This window comes from Coturnix japonica, chromosome 3, assembly GCF_054131305.1.
Source record: "Coturnix japonica strain WE chromosome 3, WE-NBRP24, whole genome shotgun sequence".
In the NCBI taxonomy this organism is placed as follows: Eukaryota; Metazoa; Chordata; class Aves; order Galliformes; family Phasianidae; genus Coturnix; species Coturnix japonica.
This window is the reverse complement of record NC_140665.1, coordinates 85,870,332-85,890,844: the sequence shown is the minus strand read 5'-3', so window position 1 is coordinate 85,890,844 and position 20,513 is coordinate 85,870,332. Positions and strand designations below refer to the sequence as shown.

At 35.4% G+C, this 20,513-nt stretch overlaps 1 protein-coding gene across 2 annotated transcripts in view; it reads left to right on the top strand.

Moving 5' to 3' along the window:
- MYOM2 (myomesin 2) overlaps positions 1-20,513 on the top strand; it is a 72,408-nt gene that overhangs the window by 25,752 nt on the left and 26,143 nt on the right. The window contains exons 11-20 of one of the 2 annotated variants that reach the window (XM_015859343.2): positions 974-1,115; positions 2,700-2,899; positions 4,022-4,075; positions 6,814-6,941; positions 10,245-10,428; positions 11,958-12,132; positions 13,038-13,159; positions 13,914-13,934; positions 14,567-14,754; positions 17,230-17,356. In XM_015859343.2, coding sequence (XP_015714829.2) covers positions 974-1,115; positions 2,700-2,899; positions 4,022-4,075; positions 6,814-6,941; positions 10,245-10,428; positions 11,958-12,132; positions 13,038-13,159; positions 13,914-13,934; positions 14,567-14,754; positions 17,230-17,356 — 1,341 coding nt within the window. The remainder of the gene's footprint in view (positions 1-973; positions 1,116-2,699; positions 2,900-4,021; positions 4,076-6,813; positions 6,942-10,244; positions 10,429-11,957; positions 12,133-13,037; positions 13,160-13,913; positions 13,935-14,566; positions 14,755-17,229; positions 17,357-20,513) is intronic. The other variant, XM_015859344.2, reaches the window with a different exon arrangement.

Here is a 20,513-nt window from a genome sequence, read left to right as displayed (position 1 = left end):
TCATTCTCTTAAATACATTTGACCACATGCTTGGGTGTGGCAAACTGGTGCAGACATGCTGAAGCTGTTGGAGCTGCAGTAATTTTAAATCCATGGAGATCTGGGCTGGTCTTGGAAACACACCTGCAGAAGTGTCTTCCAGCCAATTTGTGCAGAGTGGAAATGCTTGAATGCTTTTTTGAGTGACAGAGATCCATCTTCCTCACAGGACTAGCCTGTGGGTTTCATCAGCTTTGCGATATGTCCTTAATAAGCCACCCTGATCTCTCTGGAAACAATATGCAAAAGATTTCTAGTTGCATTTAACTTCTAAAAAAGAAACTACCCAAGTGAAAAAACCTTCACTAATTCATAATAATTTTCCTAGAGTTTATTCTCATTCTCATTCTGATGAGTTAATTTCAAGTACTGCAGTGGTCCATTTTGCACTTAGTCTGATGCATTCACACACACAGAATCTTGGCCTTGAGCTCGGTACTCTGGAGTCTGTAGTGCCCTTTGTTGACCTTTGTCTTACCTATTCTTTTCCCTTTTCATGTGTACAGGGACATTCATTACTTTGGCCTGTTGGTACTGTAAATTTTATATAAAAAGCAGCCTTAGAAATGAATCAAGAGTTTGAAAAATTTTAATTCCCTGAGAGATTTATTTTCCTCAGCTGTACGTTTGTTACCTTGGTCTTACACATTTAGCTAGAGCTCTCAGTGGGAAAGATCAAAAAACACATGGGATAGTAGGGCTTTTAATTCCTGTGAAATGTAATACAGGTTTGATTCTTAAACTCTTTCTGGAACATTTTTATCCATGCGGAGAGAGAGATATGAGTCTGATTCATTAGTGCAGTGAATTAGAGTACGACAAAACTTTTGGCTTCCATTCACATAAAAGGCTAGCAGAACAACTGAAAATTTTTCCTTTTGCCTTTGTTGTAGATTTCACAATCAAAACTGATTTACTTTTATTTGTGATCCAGATGCAGATGCATTGATCGCGGGAGCACCAGGGGCTCCAATGGATGTTAAATGCCATGATGCTAACAGAGACTATGTTATCGTTACCTGGAAACCACCAAATACAACCTCTCAGAACCCAGTCATTGGATATTTTGTTGACAAGTATGTAAGCACTGGGATATATTTAGTTCTGTTTATTGTCAAAACAATGTACATTCTGAAGAATAAAAATGCCATTGTATTCCCATGTACTCATCATCTTTAGCTGTATTTCTCTGCAGACTCCAGGCATTGTAAGTTGCCTCCTTTGCTGAATTACTAGAATGTTTTCTGGCATGATTTTAGCTCTGATTTTCTAGTACTTTCACGGGCGATCCTGGACACTGTCTTGGAGCTAGCAATGACCAGGAGCCTTTCCCAGTAATTGTTTGCAAGCACTCTTTATCAGACAATGAAAATGCTCAATAGCCTGGATGTGGCTAAACCAGAGAATATGCCCTGACACTATTTGATTTATAGGAGTCAGAAACTATGCATATCTTGAATTAGATTTAGTCTTTATAATCTGTATGCTGCAAAAGCTGGAATATAAGAATTATTATATTATCTTTTTATTTTCGCCATAACTGTGTTATAAGTGGGGCTTGAGGCACAGGCTCTTGGGAGCCAATAGTTTAAATCAGAATCGCACTTCTTTCTTTCCTCCAGTCTATTCTGCATTTTGCTCACTTTCAGCTCAGTGCAGGCAACCCAGAATTGGGAAGTCCAATTGTTATTTTGCATCTTTCTTCCACTGAAGTGCATAGTTGCCCCTTGCAGCTGGGGTAGAATATCTGACCTTTATTGTTGGAAGCTGACAGTCAGCTAAAAACATTACTGAAATGATTTAACAGTGTACAACATTCTGCACTTAAAAGCAACATTTTTAGTTCATTGCTATTTGCTACCCTGTAATTTAGAGTAGTTCAGAGACAACTGTCTGGGAATTGCTGGAAAATATTGGTTTATGAATAGCAGTCAGCATGAAGAAATTAATGTAAAAACTTAGGACTCTGCCAGCTATATTGAATTTGTGCAGTGTGTACATCATAGGAACATTTCATCTGTTTTGTATGTAATCTATCCAGCTGTTCTTTTTGACATTTTGCCTGGAATACTGCAGCATGAAGTAGCCTTTGATCATGACCCTGTTTTTCACAGTACTGTCATAGCAAAAGGCGGCCTTCTCCATTAAAGTTTATGGTAGTAGGAGAAAAAATGTGTGGGCACACAGTGGGGCCAGTACACAGACATCACTGTGCTTCTTGATGACTCCTGCACTAAGTAACTGAACCACTGTCAGAGAGAAAAGCCTGTTTGATTAAAAATATGACAAGGGTGAGACAGAAAAGATTATGTGAAAGTTGCAATTTCAGCATGTTCTGTAGAGATACATATAAAAAATAAAAGTGGAATAACTTGTGCCTTATACAGCAAGGTAGAGAACTAAATTGAAACAGAGTGAGTTGACAAGGACAAAAACAACCCATAACCATGCAAGAAAAATGACCTTCACAATTGCATAATGAATAAATATGAACAAGGTGAGCACTGGTTGTCTGATCAGAAGAAATTATATAAAGTGTGCAGCTTTCATTAATAAGTTGTACAGTTCAGTGGCTTTTGTGATTCTGATTTGATGTGTGTGGGATGGTGTATTTTGATTGTGGAACAACACTGATAAATGCTGTCTTCTGCTACTCCAAGATGTGAAGTAGGTTTGGAGAACTGGGTCCAGTGCAATGATGCACCTGTAAAAATCTGCAAGTATCCCGTGACTGGTCTTTATGAAGGACGGTCTTACATCTTCCGTGTGAGAGCAGTGAACAGTGCTGGCATTAGCAGGCCTTCTCGAGTCTCTGAACCAGTTGCAGCTCTTGACCCTGTTGACCTGGAAAGAACACAAAGTAGGTTGTACAGGGCTGGAACACATATTGAATATTTGATCTCACTTTTTTTATCAGTTTCTGCTTGCTTGAATAAACTCAGGATTAGCATTTGCTTCTTCTTTTGAATAACTATCTCACAAGTTTCAAGGTTGGGGGGATATAAATAGAATGCCAAGATCTGCACAGACAATTTGTCAGGACCTGGGAATTCTATCTCAGTTATCACTGTGATTAATTAATTAAGTATAAACAATATAAATTACTACAAAGAACGGTGTTTTCAGAAGAGCCAGTATGCCCTGGCAGCTTGTATCATTTGCAATGTGAAATGGGCCCAGAGGTCCCATTATCTTTGACATTTGATGGCAGCAACATTTGGAAAAGTAGTTGAATATGCCTGCTTTAGAAAAAAAATACAAATGGAATTATGATATAAATTCATCAACCCATGGATTGATGTACTTACCCACAACTTTTTCTTTTTTTTTTTTTCACCTCAGAAAAGTGCCAGTACTGACACAAAGCTCCCCTGGCTACTAGTTGAGGTATCTGATATTATCACTGATAGAAAAAGTCAATCTTACAAATGAACAGAAACCCTTTCTGAAAGCTGGTCTTGTGCTAAAGGGCACTAAAGTCTGCAGAGAAGCCTTATGAGAGCTTCTCTGTGAGAAGAATAAGCTGTCTTGCTCTGGGGACTACTTTTATTCCATATATTGTATGTTTGTGCACCTTCAGTTTTGTGTGCTTCCCTTATGTAGAAAGGAATTAAACTCATTGTGAAGATGACTGAGTGCTATCCCAATATATTCTGTAAAACCTGAGCTGAAGATACTCTTTCCATTGGCTTTATAATTAATTCCTATAGCAAAATTCCAAATCACAATACAACTGTTTACCAATCTGTGACAGAAAAGAACTACTGTGACTATGGTTCTTACTGTTTATCACATCATAAATGGTAGTGTCTCACTTGGCTTACCTATGAAAGTGAATGAAGCAATGTATAACTTCTAGTTAGTAACAAAGTTATGGAAATAGAAGTAAAGAGGGTTTTTAATAGATAATATACAGTAATTTGCAACATTTACAAATATGTTAAACAGATTCAAGAAACTAACTGAATATTTTGCTTAACAGCTGTTCGTGTGGATGAAGGGAGAAAGATTGTAATCAGTAAAGATGACCTCGAAGGTATGTTACATTTCTGTGATTTCAGTCCATCTGTTTTAATCCCAGGAATTTAGCATTGTAATCTGAAACAGCTTGAAAAGAAATCCTCCTAGTGAATAAATGCTTTATAATAATAAATATAGTCAGTTATTTTGGCTTGCAAGCCTGAGAGAACACAAGTGAAAGGTAAAGGTCTTAAAGGACAGACATCACTACACTCTTGACTTCACTAATTGCAGTAAGTGCTGACAGTATCTCCTCACTTTTTACTCTGGCTAGTGCTAAGCTGCATTTAAACAACATTGCATTTAATCACTAACATTTCTCTTCCATCCATGCTTCTAGGAGCTATAGTTTTTTGAGTACATTTGGTGAGCTGAGCAAGTTGTTTCTGCATTCATTAAAAAAAAAAAAAAGGGAGAAAAATGAAAATAAAATTAAAACCAACTGCATATGTTATTTATCCTGCTTACATAATTAACATATCTTTCTCTGAATGGAGATGTTGTTATTAAGGTTAACTTTATGGACTAAATATTGTTCTTCTCAGGAGAACTAAAGAGACTGCTGCCAGTTTTTGCGATAAAGCCCAAATTTCTTCCATCTTTGGTTGTTTCTATATGCCATGCATTTTTTTTTATTTATTTTTTTTAATTATTATTGGCTTGGATAATAATCTTCTTTTTACTTAAATGGTCAAAAATGTTAGCTTTAATGGCTCAATAGACAAAAAAAAATCTATCTACTGTCTTTAACAAAGTAAGCTTATAATATTCATTAATTTACAAGCTTACAATATTCATTGTAAGCTCCAATAATGAATTAATAGAAGAAAATCCACCTGAGAATAAGTGTAATTGAATGGAGAATTAGAAGTTAAAATGTTTCTCTAGTGCACAGCTAGGACAGATGAAATTTTGGCCATGTATCCTAAATGACTTTTTATGGATATTGTAGAATCAAAATCACATTATAGAATCAGAATATGTTTGTCTGATTTTTTTTTTTTTGGTTTTGGTTCAAAATACATATTCCTCTTTTCAGAATTACCTTAGAATGATCATGGGGGTTAAACAGCCAATCTGGTATAAGTATGAATAGCGATTCCTCTTTCATTATTTCTTCATATATAGTAAAAAGAATATGATTCATATAGATCACTAGTTTCATTTGTGAAATTGGAGAACACTGTTGAAGAAGTGATCTCAGAGATCACAAACAGATTTCTTTTTTAGTATCTGTTACCCCTTGTTCTAAGAAAGAGGGTCATATTATCATGTTATATCATTAGAAACTGCCAACTTTGTTTTTTTAAGAGTATAAAAAAATATGTTGAGTTATGTAAAACCAATTGGAAGTCTTTGGCTACACTTAGTGTTCAGCAAATGATTATTTTTAATGTTTAAAATAGTTTTCTTGACTGAAAGTCAGCAGTTTTGTCTTAGACTCATCTGATTCATGTGCTTTTCTTAAGGAAAAAGTATCTGTAGGAAATCAAATATTAGAAAATACTTAGAAAAAAATGTATTCTCTTGGGCTAGGTCAGTTCACTTGTAAATGTTTTTGATGGTAAAAGTTTTTGACTGGAAAATATGAGTGAAGAAATAAAATTCTTTTATTTTTATTTTTATTTTTATTTTTATTTTTATTTTTATTTTTATTTTTATTTTTATTTTTATTTTTATTTTTATTTTTATTTTTATTTTTATTTTTATTTTTATTTTTATTTTTATTTTTATTTTTATTTTTATTTTTTTTGAATTGTGAGCCCTATAGATTCTAGAAATGTTTATAAACACAGCATTGTTTCTCTAATTTAAAGATTACTATTAAAACATGTTTCTCTTTTTTATTGTCAAAATTTTGGGTACAAGTGTTCCCTGTTAGTATGGGAAATGAGTAAACTGACCTTAAAACAACAAAACTTTTTTTTTCCTCAGTGGCAAGCCATAAAGAGTAAAAGATTTGCAGGTATTAGCTGAATTGTTATTTGTGATCTGCTATCAAGAGGAAGCTTCATTCAGAACTATGTAGCTATGTCTGAAGCGTTCCTTTGTAGGTCTGGGTTTTACATCATTGTAATCCCACTGGCATGGAAACTGACTTCTTCTCATGCTGTGGAGGGTGATAGTGGACAGGAAGAGCCATGCTGAATTCCTTCGGCCTGGATCTGGACATGTGAGTCCTGCCTCACCTTCCTGGTAGTCCTTCAGAGCAAGAAGGTAGAAGGTTTTGGTTAGGCCTCTCCAACTGGTAGACACCAAAGGGCTCTACAGTTTTTGGAAATGCTTTAGGCTGGCTTGTAATATCATCACTTTATATCTCAATGAATTGTATTGCCTTTCCTGCTTTCCACTTTGTTTTAAGCTGTGTCCCTCCTTCTTGTTCTTCTTTTGCAGAGAGATATATTAACACACAGGGCTTCTGTCTTTGATCAAAAAATATATCTTATTTGCATATATGAGGAGATTTTTCCAAGGCATTCTGCTCAGCAGATAAAAGTAATTCAGATGTGATCAAAGAGAAAAAAATGTGTGACAAATGCACAGCTTGTCAGGGACATATTTAACTTTTACTGAAAAAGTAAATAACCAACTCAATTCCTCAAAATGGAATTGAAGTGAGCAAGTGGACTGCAAGTATGATATCATAGCTGAGACTGTGCTGCAGGGTGGGAGGTCAGAAAGATGAGCTGTAGCATGAGCCGACTCTGAGGTTAATCCACTGTTTCACACTTGCTATGCTTATTACTCTTCCAGGCGATGTTCAGATTCCAGGCCCTCCCACCAATGTACATGCTTCAGAAATCAGCAAAACATATGTTGTGCTCAGCTGGGATCCACCTGTTCCTCGTGGCAGGGAGCCACTGACGTATTTCATTGAGAAGGTACTGTACTGTACAGAGGCATTTGACTATGAAGGGTTTCATTGCCACATGCAGTTATATTCAACTCATTTTAAGAGCTGCAGAATGAACAGAACAGAGCAGAAACTAGGATCTTTTGAAGTCTTACAGAATTTGGTGATAGAATGTTAGAGAGACCAGGACAATGAAATGATTTAATGGATACTGAAATTCAAGGTTTGGGGAAAAGGTTACTGCTTCGCAATTTGATTACTGCTGTCTAAAATGAGAACAAATAACATGTGTAAGATAGGAGTTTAGTGGAAAAAAAGCCATCTTCTTAGGTTTCGTATCCCTATAGACAAGACCGCAAGTTTGCACTTTGCCTGTATTAAAGGGGTTGTTATGCTGGTCCTGCAAAAAAGCAAGGAATAAACCATGACTCATAACTTCATACTCTTCTTTTTGAAGTCATACTGCCCCCTCTTCTATAACCAAATATTTCCAGTTTATTCCCTATGAGGCCAGTAGCTGTTTCCCTCAGATTCACCGATGCCCAGCAGTCTTCTTTGTTGCCTTCCTCTTCCCTTGGACTTGATAGGGAACTTTGTTGGTCACAGCAGGAGATGTTTGTTCTCCCCTGTAGGCTACAAAGATTTAGGTACAGCTGTCCCCAAGTCAGGTATCTAAATCATGTTGAAATACAGCCAGAGGTTGTAGTCTTTCTTCCTTGCAATGCTTTGCCATCACTTCAGCAAGTAAATTGGGCCTCATACCTGACCTCTAAAACTCCTACATGCCAAGCTATATTTAGTTTTTATGAATGATGTCTCTAGCATATGCCTCCTCTTAATGACCCACAAACAGAGAAACCATCCATAAAACTGCCACACATTCAGTTTCCATCTTAAATATCGTGACAGCATTTTCTTAGGACCTTACTGTGCAAGTTTTTTTCTTTTTAAAGCTGTTCAGCACATTCCTTTGAAGTTCATTTCTTAGCCAATTATTTTGTGGGTATTTTCCCACTTTTTGCAGCCTATCATCTTGCCTTCCTCTTCTAAGTCACTTTGAAATCTCTACATCCAGTGCCCTTCATCTGTACTTTATCAGCATATATTGCCAGCAGGGTGCTGTAACATGAAGGTCACTAACAAGATTTACCAGAAAGTATGTTTATGATTTCTCCCCCTTCTGTTTTTCACTTTCAGGGAAACTAATTACAAAGTCCATTGAACTAAGTATTTTGTTTCTCTTTATGCAACAAAATAATAACATGCAATTTCTTATTTATACTTATGCCTATATATAAATATCTGTTCTTATTTATAAATATAATGCAAATTAAACAAATAATTTTGAATTAGGTCTTTGTTCTGTACTGATACCTCCACTGACAGTAACTTTTGGTATCCGACTATGGTTTCCAGGAAAAAAACAATCAACCAAACTAACCAACCAACCAAACACAAAAACCCCAACACCAACCCATATCAGGAGCATGTTTTAATCACAGTCTGACAGGAAGTATGGGATTAATCTTAATTTTAGCTGCCTATAATCTCAGCTATTTACTTGCATTTTTCTGTAGCAGTGAAAAAGAAACAAGAACTTTGTATTGGACAATTACTTGGATGAAATGAGGCCCAAAAATACCTACTTGTTTCCAGAATATACAGAACTCATTAAGATGAAAAGCTCAGATGAAAGTTTCTATTGAGTGGACATTAAAATTTAGTTGAATTTCAATATAATTGTGAATTAGAAAATACAGATATATGCATATTTTAAAGGAAACGCTTTATATAGCTTCAGAAAAACTGTACAGCAATGGCAGAGAGGAACAAATGAGTCTTAATTAAGTACCAAAGTTACTGAGAGAAACTGAGAATGAAAACTAAAAGGATATTATTATTAGGGAAAAAAAAGTTCATCACACTAATTAATACCTGACTGTAAAATTATTTGGAATATAAATAACTTGTATATATGAATAGCCCAATCAGTACATAAGTGTACATTTGGTTTTTGCTTTGCACAGTCATTTGTTAATTTAGGAAGCACATTTTCTAATTAATTTCAAATAAAGAAATCTCAGTCCTGCATAACAAAAGGAGTATTTAAAGGCCTCAGGAAACACAAACTGAAAGTGAATTTTCCATACAGCATAGCAATATTCCCTTAAAGCATTTTTACCACATAAATTGAATCAGACTGCAGGGTAAAATATATCGATTCTTGCCCCTATGAAACTGAAATGCAACAATTTATACTTTTCATTCCAAAAAGTTAAATAATAAAAAAAAGTTCAGATTTTCCATCTTATTAAAGAAGAAAATGTTACATTTTTGTTTTGCTATAGACAACAATAGATGCATCTATAAAATAAGATTTTGATACATGGGCTCCAGATGTTTACTTTTTTTTATGCACCTAAAGTAAGCCTTATAATGTACAGGGTAGTATCTAAGGACCCATGAAACAGTAACCCTTCTGTGAGAAATCTGCACTCCATTAGATTTTGTTCTTGGGCTCTTTTCCTGATAATTTATGAAAATATAATTTTTATGCATGTTTCTGTGTTGGAAGGCAATTTATTTATGCTGTTTACTGGGCACTTGTGTTTTATGAAGCATATTGAACTACAGTAAGAGTAATCTTTGTTTTAGGTCAACAAATTACCTGGGGAATCTAATGGATAGCAGAATTTTCAGAGACTGCTGGTTTGCTGGCTCTCTTCTACGTGCAGTTATAATACTAACTAGCCCAGCAACTCTTCCAAAAGCAGTATAACAGAGACTATTCAAAAGTAATTGTTTCATTTGATGAATGATTTTAGGGATGTGACCTTTCTAAAAAGAAGCTGTAAATATGTGGCAGAGAGTAAAATAACCTCACGCCACAACATACATTTCTGCTTAATGTGCATTATACTGAACCTTTGGGTGTTCAAGTAAATTTTACAGAGTATGAGACCTTTGGGACCAATCTTTTGGGATTGATCACCAATCATAGCTGACAGTCATGACTCTAAATGCAGGTTAGCTATATGTACAAGAGTACATATATTCAAGTCTAGACAGATAGGGAGACAATTAAGTACTCAGACCTTTCCTGTAGAGTAATTAAATGCACAAGTTATGAGAATCTGCATATGCTAAAGCGGGACATCTGAGAATAATCATTCTCCATTAGTTCATGAACAAATTCATGGCAGAATGCAATATAGCAATGCTTATTTCTGACAGTTCTCAAAAGTGATTTGCAGCTTTTTTATTTTTTCTTTATTTTATTTTATTTTATTTTATTTTATTTTATTTTATTTATTTATTTCCCTTCTTTCAGTCTATGGTTGGCAGTGGAAGTTGGCAAAGAGTCAATGCACAGGTTGCTGTAAAATCTCCTCGCTATGCAGTGTTTGACCTTGCAGAAGGAAAACCATATGTCTTCCGAGTCTTGTCAGCAAACAAGCATGGCATCAGTGATCCATCTGAAATCACAGAACCTATTCAACCACAAGATACTATTGGTAAGGAATTAATTGTAGGCCTTAAAATTGAATACAGTTGATATCATACAAAATATAAAGAGACAGCTAATGTTGAAATTAAATTAGTCTGATTACAACAGTAGTAATCAAATTCATTTGTGTTCAATACTGCAGAATTTTAAAAAGACAAAGTTGTTAAATTTTGAAAGCATTCCAAAACTTTTCATAATTATTACAAGTCTCTTTGCTGAGAACAATAGTTGCTAAAAAGTTAAATGGATTTTAGTTAGTCATTCCTCACAGTGCTCTACACATGACTTTTCAAAAGAGAGCATGGGTTGTCACTGACTTAGATAATTACATTGTCTGGCTCAGGAAATTATATACTACTTAATTTCCTACATTTTCAGCTCGATAAGTTAGTCTTTCCTTTCTTTCCTAGTATTCTAAGTGGCAAATTACATCTGGTACAGAATTCCTGTGGCAGACAGATGATTAGATTTCAGTGATGGGGGAAGATACATCTTCATGGTCAATGGTTACATTCCAGATGAAAATGAAGTGTGTATTTTGGGGCCACATTCAACCACACAAGTAAAAATTTAGGGAGTGGTTATTCCTCTTGTTGCTTAAATATTTGGTCTACTTTTGAGGTTTAGCAAAGTTTAAATATGACAGCCTCATGTATTGACAACTGTCACCTTCGGAGAACATAACTTGTTAGTGGACTTGCTGGAAATTGAGGAAGTTAATACAATATCTGATATACCATAGTGCAATAAATGTTGATAGATTCTTCTTAACATTTACCATAACTTTTAAAAAAGCAGCCCACTGCCTTTTAGCTTGATCTCTTACTATACAAAATGAAATTAAATCATCTTTTGCTTTTATGCATTCTTGATTTGATATTTCACTAATGAATAAAAAGTATTTAAACTGTTCAACATTCCCCAAAGTAGGAAATAATAACAATGTATTTATTTAACTTAGTGCAGAAAATAAACTGCCCCTTAGCGGTTAACACAAGAAGTTCTGAATAAATCATCATTACAATTGACAGCAGAAAGAAGATGATTTTACTTTAAAGAGAAAATGAAGGAGTACTTTCAGAGGTGGAGTTAACCACCTGAGCTAAAATGCATCAGATAAACATGACTTCATTTCTGGCACACATCACTACTCAGCATTCCTAAGGGTAGCTGAGACAATTTCGTGGGACTGCTAAACATTGTGTACAGACTATGGGGTGGCTGTTTCTCTTGAGTGAGAACTAGAGTGAATAAGGAGTATGCTAGGCCATTGAAAATGACACAGTTGAATTGAGCGGTAGAAGGGGGTTGAATTTGAGGCTTACATCTAAATTTAAGTATGTTTATGTAGGCATCCATATGGGTGCTCTGGGTCTCTCTCCTCTCACACTAAATTATAAATCATATAACAATAATAACAGCAAGAAAAATCATAGCCAGAGTAATGAAATATTGTATAAGTGTCCAGCATTGTCTACTTTCACTTATTTTTTTTAATGTGTTTCATAACAATACATATTTTTCTCTTTTTCTTAGTTGTCCCATCAGCACCTGGTCGGGTAGTGGCCACAAGGAATACAAAAACATCAGTTGTAGTCCAATGGGACAAACCAAAACATGAAGAGAATTTGTATGGCTACTACATAGATTATTCTGTGGTGGGATCAAATCAGTGGGAACCTGCTAACCACAAACCTATTAACTATAGCAGGTACTGGCAATACTTACATATTTTGTGGAGATTTAGAATCTGTAGTTAGTTTTAATTCAGTTTAACTGCTAAGCGATGGTGTTCTCATACGTTGTGAATGCTGAACGAGAGTGAATAAAAATAGTTTGCAGATTCTGAGCTAAACTTTGCTGGGCAAATTCTTCTCTTCTCATGGGAGAGCTGCTCTAGTCCCTTGATAATCTTGGTAGTCCTTCTCTGGACTCTTCCTAGTATGTCTATGTCTTTCTTAAGTTTAAATGTGTAAGGCATATTTTCTTATGGGCGTATAACAAGCACGTCATACTGCTTAGTATATTTTGTCAGTTACTAATTAATTTTGAGTGACTTTGTGTTCTGCTGAATCCTTTGATGAAGCAGTTTGATCAAAGCAATTTGAACAGACAAAAAGTAGAGGACTAACTGTTGACCAAAAGGGTAGGGGCAGCACAAAAGTAAGAAAATAGTGAATCTATCCTGTACTGGGATATTTCTGACTATTCTAATGCTACAGTAATTGCCCAGAACCTCATAACATAACTGAAAGCTTCATTGGGTGGTTACTATGAAAATGAAATGAAAACTATAGTGTCTTCCAAGATTAGATTAGAATTTGGCAAGCCAATACTCACGTGAAAGATACTAGAGTTGGCATGATTCTACCCAGTAGATCAGCATTAGCAATTCAATATGAATCCTCTGACTTTTTCCAGTGTTACATCCAAATACATTGCATTAAATCATAAAATTATATATCAGTTTCCCTCCTGGGAATATTTTTCTTTGTGAAGCATTCATGAGGTTGAATTTATGATTGTCAAGATTTCATGTTACAGCAAAGAATGGTTTTACTGGATATATTAAAAAAAAAAAAAAAATGTGTTTTTATTTTTGTTTTTTAAACACAGATTTGTTGTTCATGGTTTGGAAACTGGTGAACAGTATATCTTCCGTGTGAAAGCTGTGAATGCTGTAGGATTCAGTGAAAACTCACAGGAGTCAGAGGCTATAAAAGTGCAAGCAGCCCTTAGTAAGTACAATTCTGTGCAACTAAACTTCTTGTTTCTTTAATGAGTTACATTCAACAACCAGCTCATTTACTATAACAGTATATTTTCTAGCCATTAAACACATTCCCTCACTGAAGTTTACATTCTGGGATGTGGCTGCTATATAAAGAAAAGATGATTTTAAAAATGAAAGTTATTTCTACAGTCTTAGAAATATTGGGTCAGATTCGTTGTAATGCCCCGGATTCCTGTAGTTGCTCATCTATAAGAAATAAACAGTAAATTTTGATGATGTTAGGCAATAGCTTATGGGTGACTTGGAGTGGTGTAAATCAATTTAGGATGGAATCTGCTCAATTTAGGAGAGTTTTGGAAAACTTTATTACTATGGGGCTTAACAGAAAATTGCCTTTGGCTGTTCAAGGTCAGAAAACAGCCTGCGTCGTCTTGTACCCTGCAAGCAAAATTCCTGTGTGAGAACAATCCATGGTTTTACTTCCAGTAGGAACAATACATGGCGAGTAGAGGGGTGAAAAATTATTTAGAGCATAAATCTGGGCAATTTCCATTTCTGCACTGTTTCAGATTCTTACTGAAATACTTAAAATGGAACATCTCACCAGCCAAATGGCCCATATTTCTTAGAGAAGACCAACAAGTATCCTTGTCAAAAATAATACTCTAAAAGTTCTACAAGTCAGAACAAATATTAAAAGATGCCTTCCTAACTTTGCATGAGGTGTTACTGACAAATCTATTCTTGAATTTTTTTAGGACGAAGCGTGTCTCATATGGGTAGGTGGGACACAAACTCGTTTATATCTGTCACTCATATTTCATAAATGCACTCACACCTTTTATTTTGACACTGTATGTTTTGAAAGTGAGAGCTGCATGGAGTATGTCACCAAACACAGAGCAAATGGACCTTATAGAAACTTACAGGATGTGAATGAATTTAATCCATTTCAGTTGTCTTAAGAGAAATTCAGCTCGACTATTTGTAAGGCTCACTACTAAAGTAATGCCTCATATTTATTTCCATGGAAAATTCAATAAATACAAAGAGTACAATAACAATATTTGATAGATTAAATTCTCAGCTACAAAACGCTAATTTTTAGCATGTTCACCATCATTAGCTATGCATTTTTCACCAGTGCTGAAGCAGAGCCTGTATGTCATGCTTCTAAAAGTTTAGTGATCCTCTGTAGCTGTCACCACTGCTCAAACACACCACTCACTGCTGCACTGCTCACATCCACTGTTATCTCTCCAGGAACATTCAGCAAGTGTCAGTAAATGTCAGTCTTCATCTATTTCTTCTTATCACCTCCTGAGAGGACAGGACAACAGGCAGATGTTCCATACAGGAGCTTCCATATTTATGTTTGGAGACAAAATTAATTTTGATTATTTTCTTATAGCTTGCCCATCATATCCTCATGGCATCACTCTTCTGAACTGTGATGGTAATTCAATGACCCTTGGCTGGAAAGCACCAAAGTACAGTGGAGGTTCCCCAATCCTTGGTTATTATATAGATAAACGGGAAGCTAACCATAAAAACTGGCATGAAGTCAATTCTTCCCTTATTACCCGGACAATTTATACGGTTGGTACTTTTTTAATCCTTAACTTTCTGGAGTTGGTTTTTTACTAATTCTTTGCTCTTGGCTGAGTTCTACTTTTATGTAGATAAATTATTTAAATTTACTTACTACAATACTAACAGGCCATCCTGCTGTGTATTTTGGAGTGTAACAAGCGTGAAAGCTGGAGTAGAGACACAGTGAATCAGCATAATCATTAATGTGAAACTGAAAGACCAATATGGACATTAGATGAAGAAATTTTGAAGAAAAATTTGCGGAGTTAATTTCTCACAAAGGACGAGATAAGCTACATATTCATAAAATTGAATACAGCTTTCACTAATGAGTAGCATGTGTATCACCACTGTAGTAACATCCAGAGAAAGGATAGCAGCATTTAGTAGGACAGATGATCATGCTGTCTGTAGAACTGGGGACTTGAAAATGAAATGCAGATGGGCTTGAAACAAATGTAATGAGCCCTGTTCTTTCTCTCAACTTTTGCCTGCACCTGGAAATAGGAGTCTATTAATAAACCTACCGTTATGTCTAATATCCTCCTTTCCAGTGTACCAGATCAGTAATTTTAGTTTTGAGATAAATTACATCTGGTAGCTCCTATAATTTATTCAGTTGGTTAACAGAAGGAATTTCTAGTTAACTTGCATGAGGAGAGATTAGAAAGATAAGATACAGCAAGTAATTAATCAATATGATGCTTATTAAACAATGTTGTTTTTTCTCAAAAAAATAATTGAAATTATCTTTGCAAGCCAGCAAATTGTTTATCAAGGTATAAATAAGTCTTTAGGAAAAAATTGAGACTGAAGTGAAAAACCCTGCAGATGAACTCAGAAAGAATATTTCATGAATAGAAGGCAGCCAGTAGTACTCAACTACACATATGATTGTGATTGAGTTTATAACTGGCATCTCTGACATAGCAGACAGAGAATGGATAGAAAGAAATAAAAAAGGGTAGATAGGATAGACTAGAAATGGCAGTGCTAAGCAATGATTTTCTGATATTTTCAATTTTGAACTCATTTGTAAACATATGAGTAATTAAGGGAAACCCTTCAGAGTTTAAGTTGATATTTAAGTCTCCATCCTGCTAGTAGCTGGATTTGTACCTGAAGGTGCATCTTCATACATTATTTTTGTGGACTGAAATTTGAAATACTTAAGGGAAATAAAAGTAAGACAGCTTTTAGTAGCCCAGAATATTTTATGACACTGCAATCAGACAGAGCCCTCAGATACACAGAACAGCACCAGGAAATCACTGAAGTGTAACTGTCTCTGATTAAATAATTCAATGGGAACCCAAAAATATTCTTTCCTTAATAACCTGGGATTTCAAAGTCATATTCACTGGCTGAATTATTGTTGCTTTTTGTAAACGACACTATATTGCTCTTTATTGTCAGGAAATTCTGTCTTAACTGTCTTGATGCACGGCTTTTCTTAGCTTACTCTGTTTACTTTGGTATTGCATCTAATGCTGCCCCAGATCATCATCACATCATATCTTTGTTCCCATAAAGAATATCACACTGATATACATATATATATATAAATCTCATGTTTTTCCAGAGAATACAGCTATAGTATGTTTATCCGTGAACATTTAAAACCTTTCAGTATCTGTACCAGAATTACTGCTGCACTTTCCGCTTGAGGTATATGAGTGATTAAATACAATTTTGATAAATTAATCAAGAGGACTGAAGTGTTGAAGACTTGTTTATTGAATTGAGGTGGTCTGGTAAAGGAAAGAGGTGCTTAAGGTGTTAAGAGGTGCTTGCCTTACAGATTGCACACCTTGATCTCAAAATCTGAGATGATGGTGTGAAGACACACTCATTGAATATGTCTGGTTTCACTTACCAGGCAGAGAGGTAGCATAGATTCTGCTTATCCCATTTTCAGTGCTTACTTCCTCACTATGTAATGATAAGTAATATTGAGAAAAACACATACAAGCAAGAAAATAATTGTTAAGAGAGACTCTTTCCCAAAGTAACACACACACTACAGGTATTAATTCCTCCTTGTTTCCCCCTCTTCTCTGGTCAGTCCAATATGATCTCTCTAGACTAAATAAACATCTGAACTCTTGTGAAAGCAAACAATGTATAAATATTACAGGAAACTATTTTATCTTCGAACACTCCTCCCTCAGTATCTGTTGGTGGCCATTCGTTAATTAGGTTCTCTGGACCTTTTTTACTCAATCTTTTACAGCCTGTCATGCCAAAATGTTGATACTTCTAGGATGATGTGTTTGAAATCATGGAAGTACAGCCTATATTAATGTAGCAAGTTTGGTTTAAGAGTAAAATCCATAGGTTAGAGCCTGCCAGTAGTCTAGGCATGGCAGTAAATCTTGATAATGAATTAACCAATGGCAAAATGCTTATTTTTAACTATTTTGTGTACTTAAACACTATAAATCATAACTTTTGATATATTGATTTGTTTTCTCTGTAAAGGTGGAGGATTTGATAGAAGATGCCTTCTATGAGTTCAAAATTGCTGCAGCAAATGTGGTTGGAATAGGTCAACCTTCAGATCCCAGTGAGCACTTTAAGTGTAAAGCCTGGACTATGCCAGAACCTGGTAAGTCTATTAGTTTCTCATGAATTAATCTTACAATAAACTCTTTATACAACCCATGTAATGCTCTAGTAATGTCTCTGGATCTCCACTGATGACAGCAGATGCTCTAAGAAGTGGATGTTCTTTACTTAGCTTGTTAAACATCACTTTCATTTACTGTCCGTATCAGAACAAAAATACCCTCAGCCTTTATTGTATGTTTTTATTACCATCATCTTTTTAGCTCTGGGCTATGAGCTCTATCTCACTCTCTCCGTTAGGGCAACATGCAGTCATCCTAGCACAATAATTGGAGTCTATTATAACTATTTCTGGAGTTTCAGACTCTGATACTGGGATGGTGGTCATAAATAAGATTCAGCAGGGACCTGTTTCTTGGCCTAAAGGAAAGTAGCACAGCATACCTCACAACTTATAGCTAAACTCTCACAGTCTCAATTACTGTGCCTGCCTCCCCCCTATCCCCACTATGTGATTACTGCAGATTGTACCCAGATGTTACCTGACAAATCGTTATTAGCCAGGTGTTAGAACAAATGTGCTAACAACCACACAGTAGGAATGATCATGTGTGAGAAATTAAACTGGTGTTTAGGTCGTCTTTACTTCAGCAGTGTAGGCATAGCTAAAGACTGTTAATTACAGTGCTAACTCTTTAAAAACATTAAAGAAGCGCTGTGAATTTAGGGCAGGCAGTAGAAGGAAGTTAACTTTTAGTTACCCTGTGAGCATGTAAATTTGTGCCTGAATGTTAGATACCAAGGGAATCGATTTCTGTCAGTAATGCATGAGTTCTGCAAATAACCTATGAAAGGATACTTGAAGGCTAGTGTGCTCTTTTTATAACACTCCTTCACACTGAGCAACAATTTTGCTGAAGCTGTTTCTGATATCTGTTACTGATTTGCCTAAACAAAGGGTGTCAAACCACAGCCCATAATGAATTTACAGGTACCAACCACTTTTATGTTTTTATCTTATTTTCCTCCAAATGCTGTGAAGTACAGATGTGTTGTTAAGTTGAACTTTGTATATGACACTGAGTTTTGTAATGCTGTTAATGATCTACCTTAGTACCTGTTTAAGTAATCAAGATCTGTCTGAGCTATACACATCTGTTTTATACTTGAGTGATCACGTGGTCTTTTTGTCAGTAAATCAAAACACTGAAATTATTTATGTAAAACTATTGAAGACTTTTAAAAAGGCATAATTAACTTAAGAAGTCTGGAATCTTTATTTTTGCTTTCTATATAAAATGTAGCTTTTTTCCTAGAACAAGAAATACTTCACTGAGTTGATAAATACCTACGTTGTTGGCAGAGGCTTGTTTATAGACCCATGAAGAATGTCCAGGCTATATAGACAGGATCTATTCCAAACTTTACTACATTATAATGCAGAAGTTTTTCTATTATGCCTGAAACTTGCTTGTAATTTAATCCTGTTTACTCCTTGTCTTGTCTACAGAGGATGTGAAGAGGAGATTGCTCCTTTCCTCTTTGCATAGCTCTCTTCTAGGACTAGAGGGAATGGTTTCACACTGCATAAGGGAGATTCAGGCTGGAAAGGGTGGTCAGGCACTGGAATGGACTGCCCAGGGAGGTGGTGGAGTCACCAACCCTGGGGTTGTTCAAGGAGCGATTGGATGTTGTGTTTAGGGACATGGTTTAGTGGGAGCTATTGGTAATAGGTGAACGATTGGACTGGATGACCTTTTTGGTCTTTACAGCCTTGGTGATTCTATGATTCAGTGGATTTTCTTTGTTTTTAAAAACTTGTTCAGGCTCACAGCTTTTGTCTTAACAAGAAAAACAAGTCTGTGAAGCATTTCCACATGGATCATTTATCTGCTATCTCTAAATAAATGTATTTTTTCTCACTTCTGAACTTTTTCTAAGTAAGTGGTTCATGTCCATCTTGAATGGTAGCACACAAACTGGAGATATTTCAAATCAAGTTTTGTCAGTACTAAGCAGGGAAGTGGTGACTCCACATCCTGAAATTATATGCTCCCCTATAAATCCCTTCCTATTTGTCATTCAAAAAATCATTACATTGTTGTACTAAGTTTAGGATTTACTTCTGTTTAATGCCAAGGATTTATTTATTTTTTTCTGCAAAACCACTTGTCAGAGAGTTCGTCAGCACAGTTTCTAGCTCAGTTCTTCTCTGATTTCATAAACCTTGACTTCTGGGTTCAATGACATGGCAAAGCTGTCAATTACAAAATGTTTAAACTCCTAACATAAACTTCCAGTGTGTTAATTACAATTTCTTACCATTCTGTAATATGTAGCTTAAATGCAACATCAGAGGGACAGTTACTTTCCTTAAAGAATAGATCTGTGATTTATACTCTCTAAAGTTTTTTGCAAATGTCAGTGAAACTGCCCAGTGTGTAAACCAGTCAAGATTATCCTTCATCCTTCATTTAAAATTATATATAAAGAAATTAAGTAAAAGGCACTTTCAGGAAGTGAAGAGAGTGAAATTCTCATTTTCATAATGAATAATCTGACCTTTACGTTCCTTGGCTGATTACATTGTTCTCATTATGAGTACAGCTGAATGGAGCATTACATTCTTCTTGCTTAAACAACAGCATGAACAAACAACCTTCTTGTGCCCCCAGATCTTCAGACTTGTTAAAACATTTCCCAAGTCTTTACTAAGATTAATTTTAAATAATAGCTTAGCAATAGCAAATATAAAAACTTGAGAATTTAGACTGTGAGAGGCCGATCTTTTCCCTGAGTAGCTGAAAGTATGGCTGACTAATGTGATGTGACTGCAATGTAATCCCAGTGTCACCAAAATATTCTCCCACGTTTTGATATAGAATTGCAAGATTTCCAGTGTGAGTGATGGATTCAGTGCCCAGAGTCCATTATTATTTCATTGTTCTGCAGAACTCCAGCCCTAGGTATATCTGTGAGCCTCTGTGAGTTAGTGATGAAAGCTCATGAATTATTTTACATGACTTAAAATAAAAAAAAAAAAAAAAAAAAAAAGAAACATATGTGATCTCAGACTCCTCAGAATAGAAAATATTTCATTACAGATTTTGTCCTGTTGTCTAGATTTCTAGTAGGTGCATCTGCCAGTGGAAATTCAATTATCTTTGGATATATAGACATTTAGGTTGGAATCTTAA